Below are 23809 nucleotides of genomic sequence, written 5' to 3' on the forward strand. Positions count from 1 at the left end.
AAAAAAAAGAATTGGAAAAAAAAAAAAAAAACTGGTTAAAAGATACAAAACAGAGAGTAGGTTTAAATGGTCAGTATTCTCAATGGAGAAGGGTAGATCGTGGGGTTCCCCAGGGGTCTGTCCGGGACCACTGCTTTTATAAATGATCTAAAGATGGGAATAGCTAGTGAGGTAATTAAATTTGCTGATGACACAAATCGCAAGAGGATTGTGAAAAATTGCAAGAGGACCTTATGAAACTGGGAGACTGGGTATTCAAATGGCAGTCGACTTTTAATATGAGCAAGTGCAAAGTGATGCATGTGGGAAAGAGGAACCCAAACCATAGTTACATGATGCAAGGTTCCACATTAGGAGTCACCACCCAGGAAAAGAATCTAGGTGTCATTGTTGATGATATGTTGAAACCCTCATCCAAGGCTTAATTTGCGCCATTTCTTTGGGCTCAGGAAGTGACATCACTTCCCATGACTTCTCCCTCTCCAGTGGTCAGTCTTCTCTCCCTTTTGCTCTTTCGCTAATACCCAATGGCATCCCTCCCTCCCCCTCCCCCCACATTCATCATAGGGGTTGCCGTCAGCCATCAGCAATTCACAGCTTGCTGTTTGTGCTGACATCGGGGTCTTCTGTCTGACGCAACTTCCTGTTTGTGCATAGGTGGAAAGGTCAGACAGAAGGCTAAAAGTTAGGTTATAAAATATACGCATGTGCTGTTCTTACTCCTAAAATTTAGGTGCATCCATTTAGGCCACCCAAAACCAGGCCTAAATAACTGCACTTAAGTGTAGATTGGGTGTATTCTATAATACTACAACACAGAGGGTCTTTTGCTAAGGCGCTCACGTTTTTGGCGCACGCTAAAATTGTGGGTGCGCTAAACGTTACAGACACCAATGCATTCCTATGGGCATCTCTAACATTTAGCATGCCCACAATTTTAGGGAACACTGTTTAAAATAATTTCCAGTAAATAATTTCCAGTAAATGTTAGCAAATTGAAGTGTCTTATAAGATGCAGCCTCACATGTGTGGGTCCACATATCAAACATACATCCAGGAGTAACTCCATATAATATCCTAAATACTAAACTGCCAAGTTTAAACAAAATTTGGGTCTCTGCTGCATAAGAGTGCTATACTATACTATCAAAGTTTTCTATACGCTATCTTTCCAAAAGGATTCAAAGCGGTTTACATTTTTAAGATAACTCCGAAAACTAGGAGATAATTAAATAAAAACAAAAAATAAATTTAAAAGTATATATAAAATAGAAAATGAGCTTATTGTTCAAACAAATACGTTTTCAACAATCTCCGATAAGATGGCACAGATCTCAATTCCAAGGGAAGTTTATTCCATAATCTAACACCAGTAGACAGGAAAGAAGTTTCTAAGATTTGATTTGAGCCTAAAACTCTTTAAAAAAAAAAAAAAGCCACTTTCAGAGATTGACAGAAACGCAAGGTCCTCTCTACAAATGGAAAAGTCAATAACTCAATTAAACCCTCATATTTCGAACCAGAGATTGACTTAAAAATCAAAGAATCTTAAAGAGTAGTTACTCTAGATTCTCTATTAACAGTTTAAAAAGGATGTGTGATTTCTAAGCATATACATTCTGCTTAAAGCCAGCACTAGAATGAACTTGGTATTTGTGCTATACTTACTGTTGTCGGGAGGGCTACTGCCCAGTAATTCTGGATCAGGCCCATTGCTTTTCTCTGCCAGAGTGATTGCCATCTGTATGTCCTCAATCCACTTTTCCATCTCAGCATGAGAACTAGTAACAGAAAAAATATTTCCATTGCTCTGAGCTGATACTGCAATTCTGCAAAACCATACATATCTAACTACATCTTTTCATCTTTAAACATTAATTTAGAACTAATCTGGAACACCAAAGATAATAGTATGGCAACAAGATATTATAGTCTATAAGTTCATTAATTCTAATCTTTGTTGCTTGTACTATAGCATAAGTAAAACTGATTAGATCAAAAGGATACAGTACCACTATTCTCCTTAACATCTATTTCCAAAAACACTTAGCTAAATGTTCCTTGCCTTTTACTATGAACAGAAAACTTCTGTTTCCATGTTCTCTATGGAAAACATGAATAGGATGAGCTAAAATTAGGGCTGCAGTTCGATTAAAATTTTTAATCACGATTGAATGCGAGGCATAGCCAGCAGTCCATTAGGTGGCCACGCATTTTCTTTTCTCCCCTTCCACCTCCCCTCCCCAACATTAGGTATTATACTTTTGCTGGTGAGGATGCCGAAGCCCCGACAGTCAAAGAAATCCACTGCCAAAGCCACACCCTTCCTCATTGTACTGCCTCAAGAGTGAGGAAGTCAGCAGGAACTGAGCATGCTTAGGGAGTGCAAGTGTCGGAGGCTTGGAGCATGCCGATGACTTCCTCGCTACTGAGGCAGTACAAGGAAAAAGGGGGTGACTCAGGTAGCAGATTTCTTCAGCTGGTGGGGTTTCAGCTACCCCATCAGCCATTGAACAGGTACTGCAGCTTTGGAGGGGGCCTGAGCCCAAAGTGGGTGGCCCAGGTCTCCAAGCCACCCCCACTATGGTTATGCTAGTGATTAAAGGCCCAATATCTTCCTTTCTCCTGCCTCTAGGTCCAATTCGCTCTCTCTCCCTCCCCCTCTATCCCAGGTCCATTATCTCTCCCTCTTCCCTCTCTCCCAACCCCCACCCCACCCCCAAGTTCAACACCTCTCTCTTTTTCTTCCATCCCTCCACCATCTCCACCCCAGGTCCATTATCTGTCTCTCTCTCTCTCCCCTCCCTCCAAGCCCAACATATCTCTCTCTCTTTTCTCCCTCCATCCTTCTCTCCATTGGATCGGCATCTCTCCCTACTTCCCCCCCTTCCCCGTGCTCAATCTAGCATCTCTTCTTCCCCTTTTGGCCATGCCTGCAGTTCCCTCTCAATTCACTCCCTCCTTCCCGGTATATCTTTTAAAATGCAAACAAGTCTTTGGTCCTGCAGCACCAGCACCAGCCGTACTCAAAAGCTGCCTGCAGCCTGCACCCTACACTGGGACTTTCCCTCTGACCTGTCCCACCCTTCTGAAAACTGGAAAATGCATCAGAAAAGGCAGGACGGGTCAGAGGGAAAGGCCCGGTGCAGGCCACAGGCAGTCTTTGAGCATGGCTGTCACTGGTGCTGCAGGGTTGAAGACTTGCTTGCGTTTCAAAGGTACACTGGGTGTGTGGGAAAGGAGGGAGAAATGCTGGACCATGCACAGTGGGGAGAGGAGTGGGAGGGAGGCAGAAGGTGGGCAGCATGTGATAAATTATTAATCACAATTAAAATTCTTAATCATGATTAATAATTAAGACATTAATGGAAATTAACGTGCAGCCCTAGCTGAAATATCTTTGTACCTGTAACAAATGCATGCTTCAAAGGACTTCAGATATCTCGGTGCCTTGATATATTAAAATGATTAAGTCAGAGCATTAGTGGGAAACTGGCTGTAGAGATATAAGAAGCAGCAAAGGTCTGCTCCACCGAATTTACCTGACAGCAGCAATGACGGACTGACGTTGACCTTGAATTGTAAACAATGAGGAACTCCCCATTCCTCTTCACTCTCTTCTATCTAGAAAACAAAGGCAGATAATGAGTTATGGCTACATATGGTTAAGGTGCCCATAATACCACCATTAATAACTGGCCCCCCTCAGGCCCACATTCAGGCAGAGGCAATTCAGGCAATGGCCTCCAGCTGCAAATTTTCAAAAGATGCCTGCGGCTGTGATGCCACCATGCCAGACTGCAACCACTTCACGGCAGCAAATCATTTCTGAAGTTATTTTAGAACATGGCTTTATGTTCTGCCCTTGTAAAGTATTATTTATACTAGGCTTGACATTCAGTTTAGGTTCAAACAATTTTTATTGAATAAGAAATGCAAAAAAGTGAAAAACATTCAACAATTTTCAGAAACCTTATATAAAACCCCATCCCAACATCTTACAGCAGAAAACACTCCATACAGGACCAAATATGATAGATATCCTGAAATGTGACTGAAATCAATGCATAGAATAGGCCATGCACTTTTAATAAACACAAACATAGTATAACAAGAAATTACTAGTGGCCATATATGAACAAAAACTGTTGAATCGATCAAAAGATCAAAAAGAGCTCGTTTCCAAAATGTGTTGGAATAATTTAAGATTCTAGATTGTCTTTTGAGCTACATATTAATCAGTTAGTATGGAAATTCTTTTTTAATTTTCATAATCTGAGAGCTATAAGATCAGTCCTGGAAATTTTTAGGTTATTGCTAAGGTAGTTTTAACACCATATCCTGATTACTGTAATTCTTTATATAGAACTATCAGTGTAAATTTAAAGAAAAGAATGCAATTTTTACAGAATACATTGGCCAGGTGGATTTTAAATTGGATAAATTTCAGGAAGCTCCTCCACTTTTATATAAGTTGCACTGGTTGAACATGGAGCAGTGTATTTATTTTAAGGTAGCTTGTCTGGGATATCAGCTTTTATGGTCTGGGATCGGAGAATGTAACCCAACTTCTATCTATTCCACCTTTACGACTATCTTTGAGAAATAGATCTAAATAAACTTTGGATTATCCTTCAATGAAAAATGTTAAATTTAAATCAGTTTGGGAACACTCTTTCGTGTACTAAAGTGCTAAAATTTGGAATAGTGATTGCTTCACATTTACAGTTTCGCAAAGCCTTAAAAACTCATCTATTTTCATTGTACTGAGCCATGTAGTGTTTTTTTCTTGTGGTTATGACGACTATATTTTAGTTAACATTGTACGTGTAATTCCCTTCTAACTAGAACTGACTCTTAGTGTAATTCACTTTGCAGCTGTGGTTAAAGATAGAATACAAATGATGTAAATAGAATAGAATAGAAATAGGAAACCCCTCCCCAAATATACCCTATCTTGAGTGTCCCTAATACTTGCACCAAGGAATAATTGACACAAGGGGCTTGTCAACTATTAAACCGTCAAGCCAAAGAATAAATCTATCTCCCTACTACTTCCCAATATAATCTTTCCTTACCACAACTATAAGCAAACTAAAACAAAACGACTAAAAAAAAAAAACCAACCCTTATAGGAAAGGTAGCACAGGAGCCTCATCTCCACATCTGTATAATCCTTAGAATTAGTTAAGAATTACGCTACGTGCTTTATGAAGATCGTAAGTATGCACTCCAAATGGACAGGAAAAACATCTTCCTTTTAAGAGAAGATTTAGCTTGCTGCTGTTCCAGAAGCACTAGCCCATGGAATTGATTCCGCCAAGCCCTAAAAGAGGGCACTTGTGCAAGTATAACTATTTTACTCAGCACTCCCGCCTGCTGAAGTAGGAGGCAGTGACGATGATTTTGGATTCTAAAAAAATCTCATATTTGTACAGAAGGAATCCAGCAGGCGAGAATGGAATATTGTGTCCCAAAAATCTTTCTAAATAGTTTGTTTCAGTTCGCCAGAAAACGTTTATCTTGGGATGCATCTAAAAAGCATGAAAAAATGAATTGATACTTTGGAAGATCAGAAACTCCATGAAAGGGAGGTCTGGTCCTCAAAAATGAGCGATGTCCACAAAGCTTAGGTTAAAACTTTAATTTTATTATGTCTCCAAAGAGAATTTAAATAGCACAAATGTTTATGCTATGTGTAGTAAGTCCAAAAAATATCAAATCATTGGTGGAATTCCCTGCATAAGGAGTCACCAAGTCTGGTAAGCTTGGGCACAACAGAATCAACAAAAACATCAATAAAAGTCAAGTATCATAAACATAAATCCAAATTCAGCAGCATACTGCTTCAGGAAAGATCCCCAAATATAAATTTTGTGGATTTAGCTCATTTTTGAGGAGCAGGCCTCTCTTTGACAAAAGATGCATAATATGAAACATCACTGGGCATGATGTCCACCAGATTCATACCAGATAAATGAGAGCAAGACCCAATCCTTGGAAAATATACTCACTGTCATGCCGTAGAGAGGCAGCTGCCCGTGAACCTTAAATTGATTTGATGCTGTCAGCCCTCTGCTTGTGTAGAGCAATACATCATTGAACTGAAATAAAAAAAGGATACATTTTGCATAAGCTGAATTTTGCTAAAACAATTACAGGAATATAAAATACACCACCACAGCTTATCATACCAAAAACACGGGCTGAACACAGCTGATCACTTTGAACTGCTTCAAGTAGATTTTCAAAGCAATTGTAAAATTTTCACCTTTACATTTCCCTATTTACTGTCACCTAACAGATTTTTTCCCAAGTCCGGTCCTAGAGTACCCCTTGCCAGTCAGGTTTTCAGGATATCCACAATGAATATGAATGAAAGAGATATGCATATAACAGAGGCAGTGTATGCAAATCAAGTTCATGTATATTCATTGTGGATGTCCTGAAAACCTGACTGGTATGGGGTACTCCAAGGCTGGACTTCGGAAATACTGACCTAACAAGTCCTCAGTCTCACCAATAATTTCATGCACCACCAGCCTCTGCTATATTCAGGGCCTTATTTACTAACAAGAGACAAAATGGACTCTGTGGCAGATAACTTGCAATAACGTTGTTAGCACGTACAAGCCATTAGTAAATGAAACTCCCTAATGTGAAGTTAACTTACCAGGAAGAACATTCGTTGTTGCAAACCTTTTCCAGATAACTTGCTGAGGCTGCCCAGTCTAATAAACTCCTTTAGAAAAACAGCAAAAGTACAGAAAAAAAAATTATGTTTCTGAATACAATGCAAAATTCAAGTATTGGGCAATACAGAATTAGCTATATTATGTGCTAGCTTTAGAGTTATTCCCCTTCTGATATAACCTACTAATGTAATCTGGTTTGCTGATCCCCCTGATTCTACAAGATGCCAAAAATTGCATGCGCAAATTTAGGCATTTTCCTGATTTGTACACGTAATTTAGTAGAAGAATGAACCAATTACTGCCAATAAATGGATTTTTAACAAGCAATTATTGACACTTGGGACTTACATGCCTAAAATGTATACGCGGCTCTAAAAAGGGAGGATGGAAATGAGGGGGTCATGGGCATTTCGGGGCGTAGTTTTGAGTTACATGCATAATTAGAGAATATTGGTGCTCTGCGCGTGAATTTAGGCGTGGGCATAAACACCACATTTTTGTTGGTGCACATGGCGGTGTCTACATTTATGCATAACCTCTCCGCTTAAGCATTATGCTATAAACCACGCCAAACGTTAGGTGCAGCTTATAGAATACCGATTAAGTGTGGGTTTTTTTTGAACTCTTAGCTTCCATTCTGGAAATGGTCTTAACCCCCTGATGCAGCAGTTGGCTAACTGTGAAACAGTGGCCAACGTCAGGGATACCATGAAACTAAGCTGAGAAGCTAAGTATTATTCAAATGAAAATTTTTTTGGAACATGTTAATTAAAAATTAAAGTTTGAGTGAAAGTAGGGAGGTTGGAAGGTTTTTATGCCTGTGATAGATATATGAACAGGTAGAAAAGTACAACAGCACTCATCAGAACTCTGAGGCTTTTCCTTCCTATTTTTCATATATAATTTTTTGGAGTATGTAAGACTGGACACAGTGTTCATAGTAAGTATTACTGTTATGACCAATGATTGACAACAAATACTCTGCAGGTGTGCAATCACATGGGCAGAGTTTAAATATAGAATACTATGATTTACATGCATATTTTCCCAAACTAGACACGAGCAGATCCAGTAGCTATGTGGCTGGCCTAAGTGCTTGTACGTGGCTAACCGATCACACTGGTATTCTATATGTCTACTTTTCTTAGTAGAATAGACTCGAAATACCTGGGAAATATGGAGTTTGTAATACAGAACTGGAGCTTCAGGGTATGTATTGAGACTTTGTCCAATCCTTAATACAGAATTTTGATAATGATGCTATCAGTTGTAATGATGATTTTACTGGGTAGCTGAAACTGGCTGGAAGGAGGAGGATTTTTTTTATGCATCGGCAGCCATGGTGTCTTATATTTGCTAATTTTAAAGTGTGGAGGTGGGGGGAAGGGGTGTGTAATATGGTAGCCATAATGTGCAGAAATGTAGATTTGACTTGCCCCCCCCCCCCCCCCCACCATACCCAGTTTGATCCATTGTTGTCACCCCAAATATTTCAGAGACAACACTGCTAGGTGAGCTAGGAAGAGAATAAATACCTTGTGGGGGCAACAGGAAAGGAGAGAAATGATGAAGATGGGGGGTAGTGGAAAGCTGCACATCACACGGTGGAAGGGGAGAAGGGAGGAGAGAGATGCTGAAGCAGAAGGGAAGAAGATGCCAAAAGGAAGATGGGGAGAGGGGGCTGGAGGGAGTAGGGAAGGAAAGAAATGCTTGACACCATGGAGGGGGGAGGGTTGAGAGGGAGGGAGTGAGGGAAGGAGAGACATGTTGGACACCATGGGAGGGGATTAGGATGGTATAGAAGGGTTGGAGTGGGGTTAGGGATGGAATGGGTGGGCAGAGCTTGGGTACCCCCAAACAAAAAGGTGTTCCACTGCCCCTGACAGCAGTATTCTATAAAGAAAAGCATATGTCTAATTTTCTTAGTAGAATAGACTTTGCCTAAAAATAAGATAGAATTGCCCTCCCAGTGCTTTATAAACTTAAGAGTGGCCTGAGAACCAGGGAAACTGGGTTCCATTCCTACTGCAGCTCCTTGAAACTCTGGAAAAGTCACTTTCCATTGCTCCAGGTACAAAGTAAGTACCTGTATATAATATTAAACTGCTTTGATTGTAACTATAGAAAGGCAGTACATCAAATCACATCTCCTTTCCTTTCCAGCACTATACAATAATGAATATAAAAGTGTTTCTTAATCAGATTCAAAACCAATAACTAGTTGCATGTGTATCCCTAGCTAAATGACCTCATCCAGGAAACACTGGACAATCACACTGCACTGCATGCCATTATGTGCATCAATAAATACTTGTTTCTTGGCACCAAGTACCCAAAAACTAAGCCTGTACAAAACATTGTTCACAGTGCAGAACAGTAAGAAAACTCCATTTTCCACATGACACATTTTCAGTTCCACTCATTTGTAGGAGACACTGTTTCATCCCTCATCAAGAATAAATTGAGGAGAACCACATTTTTCCACAAATAACAGTACAGGGATTAGCTCATAGTAATATGGTAAATGATGACAGATAAAGACCAGCATGGTCCATGTAAGTTTTCCCAGTAAGGTGGTTACAATTGACTCATTCAATACTATTTCATAGAACTGCATCCAACTGCATGCAAAAATATAAATAAAAATTTCCTAACTGCCTTGATGAAGAGAAGCATCACATTTTGAAACAAAGTGAACTTCTGGTTGGTATCAGTTCTTTCCTAGTACTGCTTGAAACTCTGTATTTCAGTCACTTCTCCTTTGCAATACTGTTTACTTTTCATTGACAACTATTATTCTGAACATTTAAACAATAATGAGAGCAACTCAACACAGTCTTCAAAGGATTTTGACTTTCCTGGTCAAAGAAAGAGTTAAGATCATTTCCTACAACATGATGTATGTAAGGACTCACTGGTCTTAAGAGGCTGATATTCAAAGCAATCATACAGGTAACTTTGAGAGTTACCCAGGTAAATCTTTATTTTTAAATATTCATTCCTGACGCACCCTTCCCCATGCAGTGGTTACATTTTTTTGACTGGACAAAGGTGCCAAAGAGGTGGCACTGGAGGAGTTTCAGAGGCATGACTTGAGTTTAGCAGGGCAGCACTCTATATCTGCACAGTTCGAATAAACTTATCCTGACAACTTTGGTTGTGCTGGAGGGCAGTCCTAAAGTAAACCAGACATCTTTATCTGCCTAATTTTATTTGGATATATATAGCTATGCCGAAGCATTGTTTAATATCCAGTTAAAACCAAATGAAAAGAGTGAAATAGTTAACTCTGCCACTCCCTGCAAGACTGAATGTCAGCCCTTAGGTGTGTCTTTAGGATCTAGGTAAGAAATGGTATAGTGCGGTATATCCCTTTGAGAAAAGGCCAGCATGGCCTAAACCAGAAATGTGTGCCTCAGTGTTCTCTGGAGAAAGAGCAGATGCCCCTAGAAAAGAAAAATAGACAAAGGAGAAACCTCTTCATCCTCACAAGAGAAAAGTTGAGCAGGTTAGAGATTCACCATCTTGATGTAAAAGATAAGTATATGGTTTAAATTGTTTCCCTCTTAGCAAAGAGAAGTAAAACAAGCTCTCCAGAACATCCCTGGAGTTCTATAACTGAGAAAAATGCTACAAGGAGGAGTTTTATTACAGCAATACAAACTCTGACATATAAGAAAAAACTTCTTACTGGGCACTTTCGAAAATTTCCCTGAGATCTTAAGAACATAAAGGTATGTGTTGTCATACCAATAGTACATCAAGCCTAGCTGCTTCAAGTCAAGTCTTTGAGTTCTATAGCCATCCCCATTTTTGAAAAGATTTTTTTTGCTATTAATACCTCCTGTCACACATTCTTCTCATCCATGATGACGCCAATTTTTAAAAAGGGTTCCAGGGGTGATCCTGGAAATTACAGACCAGTAAGCCTGACATCAGTGTTGGGCAAAATAGTGGAAACTATTATAAAGAATACAATTATAGGATACATAGACAAACAGAGTCAGCATAGGTTCAGCCAATGGAAGTCTTGCCTCACCAGTTTGCTTTATTTCTTTGAAGGCATGAATAAACATGTGGATAAAGGTGAGCAGGTTGATGTAGTGTTGAATTCAAGGGAAGTCATGCCTCACCAATTTGCTTTATTTCTTTGAAGGCATGAATAAACATGTGGATAAAGGTGAGCAGGTTGATGTAGTGTTGAATTCAAGGGAAGTCATGCCTCACCAATTTGCTTTATTTCTTTGAAGGCATGAATAAACATGTGGATAAAGGTGAGCAGGTTGATGTAGTGTATCTAGGTTTTCAGAAAGCTTTTGATAAAGTTCCTCATGACAGACTCCTAAGAAAATTAGTCATGGGATAGGAGGCAATATTCTGGTGTAGATTAGGAACTGATTATCAGACAGAAAAGAGAAAGTAGGATTAAATGGTCATATCTCTCACTGAAGAAGGGGGAACAGTGGAATGCCGCAGGGATCAGTACTGGGACCAGTGCTATTTAACATATTTATAAATTATATGGAAATTAGAATGACGAGCGAGGTGATTAAATTTGCAGATGACACAAAACTATTCAAAGTTGTTAAAACACGTGTGGACTGTGAAATATTGCAGGATGATCTTGGAAGACTGGCCAGCTTATTTTCGAAGGCGATCGCTGGCCATCTTCCGACACAATCTCCTAAAGCCGGCCAAATCGGTATAATCAAAAGCTGATTTTGGCCGGCGCCAACTGCTTTCCGTTGCGGAGCCTGCCAAACTTCAAGGGGGCGTGTCAGAAGGGTAGCGAAGTGGAACAGGGGCGTGGTGGGGCGTACTTAAGAGATGGGCGCCCTCGGCCGATAATGGAAAAAAGAAGGGCGTCCCTGGCGAGAATTTGGTCCACTTTATTTGATCCCTTTTTTTTCAGGTCCAATTCCCAAAAAAAAGTGCCCGAACTGACCAGATGACCACCAGAGGGAATCGGGGATCACCTCCCCTGACTCCCCCAGTGGTCACTAACCCCCTCCCACCCTCAAAAAAACAACTTTAAAAACTTTTTTTGCCAGCCTCTATGCTAGCCTCAAATGTCATACTCAGGTCCATCGCAACAGTATACAGGTCCCTGGAGCAGTTTTAGTGGGTGCAGTGGACTTCAGGCAGGCGGACCCAGGCCCATCCCCCCCCTACCTGTTACACTTGTGGTGGAAAATGGGAGCCCTTCAAAACCCACTGTACCCACATGTAGGTGTCCCCCTTCACCCCTTAGGGCTATGTGTATAGTTGTGGGGAGTGGGTTTTGGGGGGCTCAGCACCCAAGGTAAGGGAGCTATGCACCTGGGACCAATTTGCGAAGTCCACTGTAGTGCCCCCTAGGGTGCCCTGGCATGTGAGGGGGACCAGTGCACTACGAATCCTGGCCCCTCCCACGACCAAATGCCTTGGATTTGTTCGTTTTTGAGATGGGTGCCATCGGTTTCCATTATCGGCGAAAACCGAGGGCGCCCATCTCTAAATCCGGCGATCTCAGCATTTAAGTGGACCATCTTTAATGTTGACCTAAATGTTGAGATTTCGGCACCCCCAACCGTATTATCTAAACGAAAGATGGATGCCCATCTCGTTCGATAATACGGTCGGCCCCGCCCCTTTGCGGCACCACCCTTAGAGATGGGCGTCCCCGGTAGAAAATGCCCCTTTGGGTATCCAAATGACAGATGAAATTTAATGTGTACAAATGCAAAGTGATGCACATTGGAAAGAATAATCCAAATCATAGTTACTTGATGCTAGGGTCCACCTTGGGGGTCAGCACCCAAGAAAAATATCTAGGTGTCATCCTATATAATAATTCTCACCTCCAACTTGTCTGGGACTGTGGCTCATTCCGAGTTGGTCTGCTAGGCTCCGTAGATCAGGCTGACATCATCGTAGCCATTATGATGTCAACTTCAGAAGCCGGGGGGGGGGGGGGGGACATGCCTCACAGCTGATCCATGTCCAGAGGAGGGTCGCTGGACATGGGAGGCTGGAGGGGGGCAGGGGAGAGAGGAGGGTCGCTGGACATGGGTGGCTGCAGGGGGTCGCTGGACATGGGTGGCTGCAGGGGAGAGAGGAGGGTCGCTGGACAAGGGTGGCTGCAGTGGGCACAGGGGGAGAGGAGGGTCGCTGAACATGGGTGGCTGCAGGGGGAGAGGAGGGTTGCTGGACATGGGTGGCTGCAGGGGAGCCGAGGAAAACCTTGCTAGCGCCCATTTCATTTGTGTCAGAAACGGGCCTTTTTTAACAGTTGTAGATAATACACTGAAATCTTCTGCTCAGTGTGTGGCAGCGGCCAAAAAAGCAAACAGGATGCTAAGAATTATTAGGAAAGGGATGGTGAATAAGATCGAAAATGCTATAATGCCTCTGTATTGCTCCATGAATATTGCGTTCAGTTCTAGTCACCATATCTCAAAAAAGATATAGCAGAATTAGAAAAGGTTCCACATGAGGAAAGGCTAAAGAGGTTAGGGCTCTTCAGCCTGGAAAAGCGAAAGATGAGGGAAGATATGATTGAATTCTACAAAATCCTGAGTGGTGTAGAAAAAGTAGAAGTAAATCAATTTTTTACTCATTCCAAAAATACAAACACTAGGGGACATTCAAGGAAGTTATATTGAAATACTTTTAAAACAAATAGGAAGAAATATTTTTTCACTCAATGAATAGTTAAGCTCTGGAACTCTTTACTGGAGGATGTAGTAAGAGTGGTTAGTGTATCTGGGTTTAAAAAAGGTTGGACAAGTTCCTGGAGGAAAAGTCCATAGTCTGCTATTGAGACAGACATGGGGAAGCTACTGCGTGCCCAGGGATTGGTAGCATGGAATGTTGTCATGATTTGAGTTTCTGCCAGGTACTTGTTAACCTGGATTGGCCACTGTTGGAAACAGGATACTGGGCTAGATGGACCATTGGTATGATTCTGTATAGCTATTCTTATGTTCTCTTCTCATACATCTTCTGGTGCAGATCCCACACCATTTTGATCACTTTCCTCTAAACTGCTTTAACGCTCTTTGTACTTTTCAAAAATGAACATGGTACTCCAAGTTGAGTATCACCAGTGACTTGTACAGGGGCTTTATCTCATCCTATTTGATAATTATGCCTCTCTATATACAATCTAACATCCTTTTGGCTCGAGATCTTCAGACACTATCACCCCAAGTGGAGGAATAGCCTAATGGTTAGTGCAGTTGCCTGAGAACCAGGGGAACTGTGTTCAATTCCCTCTGCAGCTGCTTGTGACTTTGGACAAGTCACTTAACCCTCTATAGCTCCAAGTACAAAATAAGTAACTGTATATAACATGTGAACCGCTTTGTTAGTAACCACAGAAAGGTGGAATATCAAATCCCACCCTTTCCATATCTCTCTTCTGGTCCATGCACACCAGTTTCTCTCTTCCTACAGTGTACAACTGGATTTCTGCACCCAAAATACATCACACTGCATTTCTTCACATTACAGTTTAAATGTGTATCATTAGCCCATGCTTTAAATGTTGTAGATCACTATTTATTTATTAAAAAAAAATATATAGCCCACTCTATCCTACAATCTGGGAGAGTTCCAATAATACACACTTAAAATAAAACAAATGGTTCGATATATAACATTCTTACATACTAAATAACTGTACTGTTAAACAGAGAAATGCTGATTACCCTGCAGTCTGATGCAGGGAACAACAAATTGTCACAGCAACTACATTACAATATAGCTCCAAAGGTTTGCTGAAATAACTAATCTTATAGTTGCTTCCAAACTAAAAGAAGTTGAGTCTGAGTATGCAAGTCAACAGATAATGAGTTCCACAAAACTGGTCCAGCAATGAAGAACGCTCATTCTTGGATCTCAGGTAGATGGTAATATTTTACATAGAGACACTAAGAAGTCCCTTCCCCTCACACCACAACTATCAAGGGAAGTGATAGATTTTAAGAGTAAATACTCACTGGGGCTTCATATTATCTATACACCATCTCCCCTTAATGAGTGCGTCCACTCTGTTGCAAACCTTTGTCATCTGCATACAGGCAAACTCTTCCTTCTAACCTTTTGACAATGGGAATGAAAGGAGAGCTGATAATACTGGGTAACCCAGATCTATAGGATGTTTATTACAGTATCCCCATCTGCAAATCTGGAGAGAAGTAGAAAGAACAACATGGGGCTTTGCCCAGATAAATGGTGGCAGTACTGGATATAGTACTCAGTGAACAGAGACAACATGTCTAATGTCCAGGTGGGTGCTTACTTGGGTGGCAGAGATCATCAGATCGACAGAGAGTAAAAGCTAAGGTGGCATCCAGTCACATCAAACTCAAAGTTGTTCCTTGTTTAAATTGCCTGAGGAGACTTAGCATGCCAAATGTCTATCAAGCAGGGCTTTGAAGTTGCTGTGATGATATTAAGGTTATATTTGAAAATAATGGTCCCCCATTCATAGAGAGAAATATTAGAGATTAAATATTAGTATAGTAAATAAGATGGAAATGACTAAATGCTGTCTTTACCAGATGCAGGAAACTTTTATTAGACATAAGCAAGTTTGGAAAAGAATAGGGAAGTGAATGAGATGTATGCAGATGATTTATGGAATAATGTATGATCCTTCTGCATTCCTATAAATGTTAGATTTTTACTGGAACCACTAACAGTTTTGGAAAGTACACTGAATCCCCTGAACTTGCAGATGTAAGCAGAATATAATCTAGCCAATGATTTTTCAAAGTTTGTGTCCCATGATTTGTGATGTAACCAGTTAATTTATGACTTAATGCATTCTTAAAAGAGCAGAGGACCTGAGAGATTTTGAGACAGTTCTGGGTGAACTCACTGTCATTAAGTGGGACCCGCACTCTCTCCCGAAGGCCTTTGATGTATATATATATTTTTATTGATGGTTTATGTGTGGATTTCTTTCCTTTGGCCTCCTAGAGACTGAAGTAAAGAGCTAGGTATTTAACTTGCCTGATGGGGTCTTAGGCAATCAGCTGTTTCTCCCTCATGGGAAGGACCCTTTGAGAGCCTCTCTCATTGCTCCTGGGAACTACTAAGCTATGTATGTATAATTCACAAGCAGAAGAATTTACATAGAGACCAGGCAACTATTAAAATTTTTTCATTTCCCTAGTTTAGCATGCTGGGATTGTTACTTACCCTTCCTGGGATCACAAGATTTTCAATGCCTATCAAATCCTTCTTGAGTTCTTGCAACTTCTGGAAATTTTCCATTTTTATCATAGTACCATGGAGTTGACCTACTATTTCAGAAATCTCTGCCAGAGAAGCTAGAAAAAACCCAAACAAATTAATACTCAACTTTCTATTACATTACTTTTTTTCCCTTTTTTATGTTTAAACGATTTTATGGAACAATCCAATAAAGATACAGTCAACCTTCAAACACTCGTTCACTTTTTTTGCAATGTATTCTCTGTCCGTTATCTTCCCTCCCCCACCAAATACTCATACTACCAACAGCTTATACATATAATGAACAAATCAAGAGAGAAAGACCATCAAATAGACATCTAGATTACGTATATTTACAACACATTGTCAAACGACAACATTCTCCCTTCCTAAACCACCCCCTACTCCTCTTCTTCCCGTAATCTCCCTCCCAAGAAACGAAAAATACCGTCCATCCAACATGAGACGTTTTTACTCTAATAACCCCTCGAAATACCAAGCCTACTATCCAGTACCTACCTACCTCCCCCTTTCTATTACACTCCTTTCAAAAATATATCAGTTGCACATTTTTACTAGCTACTGCATTATTGCACAGCCTAATTCATTCTAGTTTCACTTCTGTTTCCTCATCTACTTTTGCCATGATCTCTTCGACTACACACGATATTACTTAGGTGAAATATTTATCTTACTTCCAAGCCCACCCTGGGTCTCCTTGTTTAATTTATTTTCATTGATAAATGTCTTTGGAATCATTGGAATGTCTCTATCAGGTTGTGTGTATCTATCTATCAAAGCGAGCAAGAAAGAGAGAGAGAGATGAAAAGTGGCATATCAAATTCAATAAACCATAAACTATCTAAATCTCTATCTCTCATATATATATATATATATATATATATATACAGTGGGGGAAATAAGTATTTGATCCCTTGCTGATTTTGTAAGTTTGCCCACTGACAAAGACATGAGCAGCCCATAATTGAAGGGTAGGTTATTGGTAACAGTGAGAGATAGCACATCACAAATTAAATCCGGAAAATCACATTGTGGAAAGTATATGAATTTATTTGCATTCTGCAGAGGGAAATAAGTATTTGATCCCCCACCAACCAGTAAGAGATCTGGCCCCTACAGACCAGGTAGATGCTCCAAATCAACTCGTTACCTGCATGACAGACAGCTGTCGGCAATGGTCACCTGTATGAAAGACACCTGTCCACAGACTCAGTGAATCAGTCAGACTCTAACCTCTACAAAATGGCCAAGAGCAAGGAGCTGTCTAAGGATGTCAGGGACAAGATCATACACCTGCACAAGGCTGGAATGGGCTACAAAACCATCAGTAAGACGCTGGGCGAGAAGGAGACAACTGTTGGTGCCATAGTAAGAAAATGGAAGAAGTACAAAATGACTGTCAATCGACAAAGATCTGGGGCTCCACGCAAAATCTCACCTCGTGGGGTATCCTTGATCATGAGGAAGGTTAGAAATCAGCCTACAACTACAAGGGGGGAACTTGTCAATGATCTCAAGGCAGCTGGGACCACTGTCACCACGAAAACCATTGGTAACACATTACGACATAACGGATTGCAATCCTGCAGTGCCCGCAAGGTCCCCCTGCTCCGGAAGGCACATGTGACGGCCCGTCTGAAGTTTGCCAGTGAACACCTGGATGATGCCGAGAGTGATTGGGAGAAGGTGCTGTGGTCAGATGAGACAAAAATTGAGCTCTTTGGCATGAACTCAACTCGCCGTGTTTGGAGGAAGAGAAATGCTGCCTATGACCCAAAGAACACCGTCCCCACTGTCAAGCATGGAGGTGGAAATGTTATGTTTTGGGGGTGTTTCTCTGCTAAGGGCACAGGACTACTTCACCGCATCAATGGGAGAATGGATGGGGCCATGTACCGTACAATTCTGAGTGACAACCTCCTTCCCTCCGCCAGGGCCTTAAAAATGGGTCGTGGCTGGGTCTTCCAGCACGACAATGACCCAAAACATACAGCCAAGGCAACAAAGGAGTGGCTCAGGAAGAAGCACATTAGGGTCATGGAGTGGCCTAGCCAGTCACCAGACCTTAATCCCATTGAAAACTTATGGAGGGAGCTGAAGCTGCGAGTTGCCAAGCGACAGCCCAGAACTCTTAATGATTTAGAGATGATCTGCAAAGAGGAGTGGACCAAAATTCCTCCTGACATGTGTGCAAACCTCATCATCAACTACAGAAGACGTCTGACCGCTGTGCTTGCCAACAAGGGTTTTGCCACCAAGTATTAGGTCTTGTTTGCCAGAGGGATTAAATACTTATTTCCCTCTGCAGAATGCAAATAAATTCATATACTTTCCACAATGTGATTTTCCGGATTTAATTTGTGATGTGCTATCTCTCACTGTTACCAATAACCTACCCTTCAATTATGGGCTGCTCATGTCTTTGTCAGTGGGCAAACTTACAAAATCAGCAAGGGATCAAATACTTATTTCCCCCACTGTATATATATATATATATATATATATATATATACACACACACACACACATACATACATATACATACGAGTGTATATATATACTTGTACTGTATAGCTCCTCTGATCACCTCACTGTCACTTCATTTATATATATATATGAAGTGACAGTGAGGTGATCAGAGGAGCTATACAGTACGAGTGAGGGGATCAATGGAAATAGTAAGGGTACTGGAGTGAATGAGTGAAGGAACATATTCTTCATATCTTAGATTCCCATCTCCTCCCAATATCATGTTCATAGTTGATTTAATCATGAATTGATGATGAGTGTGACTACTGGGCAGACTGGATGGACCATTCAGGTCTTTATCTGCCATCACTTACTATGTTACTATGTATTCCCTTTTCATCCCCTTTGTTCCCCAAGCCCCACTAACCTCCAGTCCCTCTGCATCTTCATCCCCTAAACCTGTCCCCCTCCTGCCTGAGATCCATGCTTTGTTTCACTTCCTTGACATCTTCTCTTTCCACCCCCATATCTCTATCCTTCTTATTTTATATCCTCCTCTCAAACATCAGTCACTATGATCTTCTTTTTTGCTGAAAAAGATAAGCAAATAAACTGGACACAAAAGAAATATCAAAAAACTTGCTATGGAAAACAGCAATGATTATTATTTAATAAGCAAATACGCCATTAACACAGAATCTCAGAAACTTTAACATAGAATCCTCCAGCTCTTGCTGCAGAATCTACCATTGCCACAGGAAACTGGGGGCTGTGGATGTACTTTTCCCCTATGCCTTTTCACAATATATGACGACTTTTAGGCCATCACATATGATCACACCTAAATCCCTCCCCTGTCTAGTGGTCATCAGCGCCTTAGCTCACTGTCCCCCATCATGTATATCAACCCTTTCCCCAGAAGTCTGGGATGGGGATGAAGGAAGAGATTACTATTTAGCTGAAATAAACTTTAAGCACAGGTGGTCTGAACTTACAAACTCCTCTAATGTAGTATGAGCCATCAGTGGGGGATCAGGCACCTGCTCTTCTCAGGCTAGAGGGATCTGTTCAAGGGTGGAACATGCAAATTGCTGACTTTCATTGATGGGAGAAAAATCACACATCCTATTTATTTCACTCATAAATAGTAATACAACTCCAAGGCTAAGGAAGTGCAAGATATATATGTTGGGATATACACTGTGGCGAAAAAGAAGACTATAGGAATGCATTCATTGGGAAAGCAGATTTCTACCCAAATTAAAAGGGTAAGACTAAAACCCTAGATCAACTTGGATTTCTAGCCATGAGAAAAGTTTAGAGCACAGCAAAGGAAAGAGGAGAAGAGAGCACAGACTTTCAATCTTCTTGCCTAACTCTTGACCTTTTAGCTGACAGGAGGGAAGGGGGGGGGAGGGTCCCTTAATCTAGAGAAAGCTACATCTGCAAGCATGAGCTCAGTCAGCTAGAATCATTGAGAGCTGGAGTCTGAGTCATATACCAAGTAGATGGAAACCACCCCCAACCAGTATGACCAGTGGATGGCCCAGGCCAGATCTGAGTCCAGTGGATAAGACAGTAGATAGGCTCAAGGCATAGTAGGACCTAGCACTGAGAGAAATGGAGGACCCTAGATAGCTCAAGTGGAACAGCAGGATTCAGAAGCTGAAAGGCAGGCGACTGGATGGCTCCCAACTGCAAGGGGTCCAGCAGCTAAGAGGCAATAGAGCAGATGACCCCAGGCAAAAGGGGTAAAGCTAGCCACAGAGGAGGAGCTTTGAGAGCTTTAGATTGTAAGCTCTCTTGAGTAGGGACTGTCCTTCCCCATGTTTAAACTTGTACAGCGCTGCGTAACCCTGGCAGCGCTATAGAAATGCTAAGTAGTAGTAGTAGTAGTAGAGCAGTCAGTAGAGCCAGGCCAGGCACAACTGATTTTCCTGGAACTTGCAGCATCCTCCACTTCAGTTTCATTCCTACATATGTGTGAGACTTGGGGTACAGGAAGAGAGAGAAAAAAGTGGAGGATAACTGGTAATGGAACATGGGCGAGACAAAAGGGTTTTCCCTTCTAACTGGTAATGTTGAGTAGAGATTATATACATTAAGGGGTCCTTTTATTAAGCCGCAGTAAAAAGTGGCTTGCGGTAGTGTAGGCATTTGTATTGGGCACGTGCCCAGCCAGTTTTTACCCCCATCTACAAAAAAGGGCTTTTTTTTTTTAACGGGACGGGAAAAGGGCCTGCGGTAAAAATGAAACCAGTGCGCGCCCAAAACTGACCTGAGCCCTTAACACCACCCACTGATCTAGAAGTAAAGGCTTACATGCTACATGCGCGGTGACCGGTTTGTGCGCACCAACTGCCAATTGTGCGCGTAGGAGGAAATAAATAATTTATCCACGTGTTATAGGCATGTGCCAAATCTGAAATTACCTCCAGGAGGGCACATTGGCCTGGCGTTAGTCTCATTTGGGCATGTGCTGCACGTGCTTAGAGCCTACCGCAGCTTAGTAAAAGGGTCCCTAAATTAGATAAATGGTTATCCAGTACTCTGAATGTATAAAGGATTCTTGCTGTTTAGATATTTATGCTTCAGGGGAATTAATACTTCAACTATATAAATGCACTGTTGGCATAAATGAATAAAAATCATAAATACTATTATCTAGCATTGTTCACACTTGCATTAGGTTTTTGATTTCCTGGAAGGAAAAGTGGGAAATCCCACCTGCTAACCTCCTTCCTTCCTTAGGTGGAGATACCAGGTGCCAAGCATTCAGGGACCAATGGAGTCTTCGTGAGGGGTACTCCTGCCAGGTCAGGGAGTGTTCTATCTATGCAGCTGAGAACAACACAAATTCTAAAATTGACTATAGATTGCAAAGCTATCATGCAACTGCTTAAAAATCAATAAAGCTTGGAAACAAAACCGTAGCTGTAACCAGCATCCATGTCAGCATCATTCCCCCATTTTCTCGTATTAGCACTACAGAATCCAGGAGGCAGGCAAGCAAAGTATAAGCTCAGATCGTCTAAGACTGTGACCCCCAGCAGTCTGATTTAAAAAAATAAATAAATATTGATTTTGAGTTAAGCTTATGAAGATGCTAAATTTCTGAAACAATTATTTTCTATACAGGTTGCTTTCTTTCTATATTTCTTGGACTATCGTATATTTAACAGCTAATATCTCTTCTTAGCACCAGATCAGGAGTTGACTCCTGGATCCTACCAGAGAAGTCTATGCAACCCTCAAATTCATAAATTGCATTATTTGTGCTTTCTCCTTCCCTCTTCTAAACACACTCCTCCTAAATTTGTAGGTGAAATGGCACTGTCCTTTGAAGTACAGAATTCTGAAGGACTATGGATCAGACCAAATCAGAATGAAACTGATCACTTACTTTAAGTTATAAAAAATAGTTTCAAGATTATCCATGGTTTATAGTTTATTTCACTTACTATACTGTTAAGCTTAAGAAAAAAAAGATCACAGCGGTTTACAAATAATCTAGAAAAGAACTTTAATAAAAGATAGGACAGGTCTACTCAGAAAAGATCACACACACTCAACCACAACAACAAAAAAAAACTACAAATAATAAATAAATAAATAAATAACCCTAGGGGGCATGCGATTAAACTACAGTGTAGTAAATTTAAAACAAATTGGAGAAAATATTTCTTCACCCAACGTGTAATTAAACTCTGGAATTTATTGCCGGAAAATGTGGTGAAGGCGGTTAGCTTAGCAGAGTTTAAAAAGGGGTTGGACGGTTTCCTAAAGGACAAGTCCATAAACCGCTACTAAATGGACTTGGAAAAATCCAAAATCCCAGGAATAACATGTATAGAATGTTTGTACGTTTGGGAAGCTTGCCAGGTGCCCTTGGCCTGGATTGGCCGCTGTCGTGTACAAGATGCTGGGCTCGATGGACCCTTGGTCTTTTCCCAGTATGGCATTACTTATGTACTTATGTAACCCAGTTTAAGTATTTTTTCCATAAGTATAAACCTAAGGGGCCCTCTTACTAAGCGGCGGTAAGCCCACCGTGGGCTTACTGCGCGCCAAACAGGAACTACCAGGGGCGTAGCCAGATGACCAATTTTGGGTGGGCCTGAGCCCAAGGTGGGTGGGCATGGAATTTGCTCCCCCCAGCCCCTCTCTGGTTTGTTCCTCTCTCCACCCCTCTCTACCCACACACCCCAAATATGAAATACTTAAATATTAAATACTGGGGTGGGTAGGGGAGGGGAGTGTATGAGAGGTGTATGCGTGTGGGGGGGTACTACTATAAAATAAGGTGGACGGACCACTTCAAATATTTAGTGATTCTACTCTGTTTTGTCTTGTCTGTAATGCAATTAGGGACCAAGATCTTCACTATGGCATAGTCAATGTTTAAGCCATTATTACATTATTGGGACGGCCAGTAGTTGGCGGAATTCCATATTGTATTGGAGTTGTAGTGGTATCAACAGCTATATTGTACAATGTGTGTTCTGATTCAATTCAATTCAATTCAAGCTTCTCCTTCTTACCTACAAATGCACTCAGTCTGCTGCCCCTCACTATCTTTCTACCCTCATCTCCCCTTACGTTCCCGCCCGTAACCTCCGTTCACAGGATAAATCCCTCCTCTCAGTACCCTTCTCCACCACCGCCAACTCCAGACTCCGCTCATTCTGCCTCGCCTCACCCTATGCTTGGAACAACCTTCCTGAGCCCTTACGCCAAGCCCCCTCCCTGCCCGTCTTCAAGTCTTTGCTTAAAGCCCACCTCTTCAATGCTGCGTTCGGCACCTAACCCTTACTGTTCAGTGAATCCAGACTGCCCCAATTTGACTGCCCCTATTGGACTGACCGTTCACTTGTCTATTAGATTGTAAGCTCTTTGAGCAGGGACTGTCTTTCTTTGTTAAATTGTACAGCGCTGCGTAACCATAGTAGCACTCCAGAAATGTTAAGTAGTAGTAGTAGTAATAAAAATATTTAAAAAAAAAAATATTAAATACTGAAGATTTCCTCCTCCTCCTCCAGCAGCCAGCACTCTTCCAAACAGCAGCTGGTAGCACTTGCCTCAAACTGAGGCTGCTGCCAGCATGCCGTTTATGCTCACTGCTTTTGCATGTGCGAAAACTGAGCATGTGCAGAAGGGCTGGTCTCAGCGTCAGCTTAAGGCAAATGCTTCTGGCTGACATTTGGAAGAGTGCTGGCTGCCCAAGGAGAGAAAATCTTCAGCTAGCAAGGTTTGGGGATCCCCACCAGCCACAGCAAGATTGTCAAAATTTTGGGAGGGCCTGAGTCCAAAGTGGGTGGGCCACGGCCCACCTGTGGCTACGCCACTGGGAACTACTGCCAGGCTACTGCAGCAGCCTGGCAGTAGCTCCTACCCTCAGC

General features: G+C 41.5%; 1 protein-coding gene across 1 annotated transcript in view; it reads right to left on the reverse strand.

Moving 5' to 3' along the window:
- The window catches only part of FARP1 (FERM, ARH/RhoGEF and pleckstrin domain protein 1), a 424664-nt gene that overhangs the window by 41437 nt on the left and 359418 nt on the right, over positions 1–23809 (reverse strand). The window contains 6 exon segments of the mRNA XM_030201356.1: positions 1669–1781; positions 3543–3585; positions 3588–3624; positions 6015–6104; positions 6674–6742; positions 15885–16015. Coding sequence (XP_030057216.1) covers positions 1669–1781; positions 3543–3585; positions 3588–3624; positions 6015–6104; positions 6674–6742; positions 15885–16015 — 483 coding nt within the window.

Source organism: Microcaecilia unicolor, chromosome 4 (assembly GCF_901765095.1).
Source record: "Microcaecilia unicolor chromosome 4, aMicUni1.1, whole genome shotgun sequence".
NCBI classification, from domain to species: Eukaryota; Metazoa; Chordata; class Amphibia; order Gymnophiona; family Siphonopidae; genus Microcaecilia; species Microcaecilia unicolor.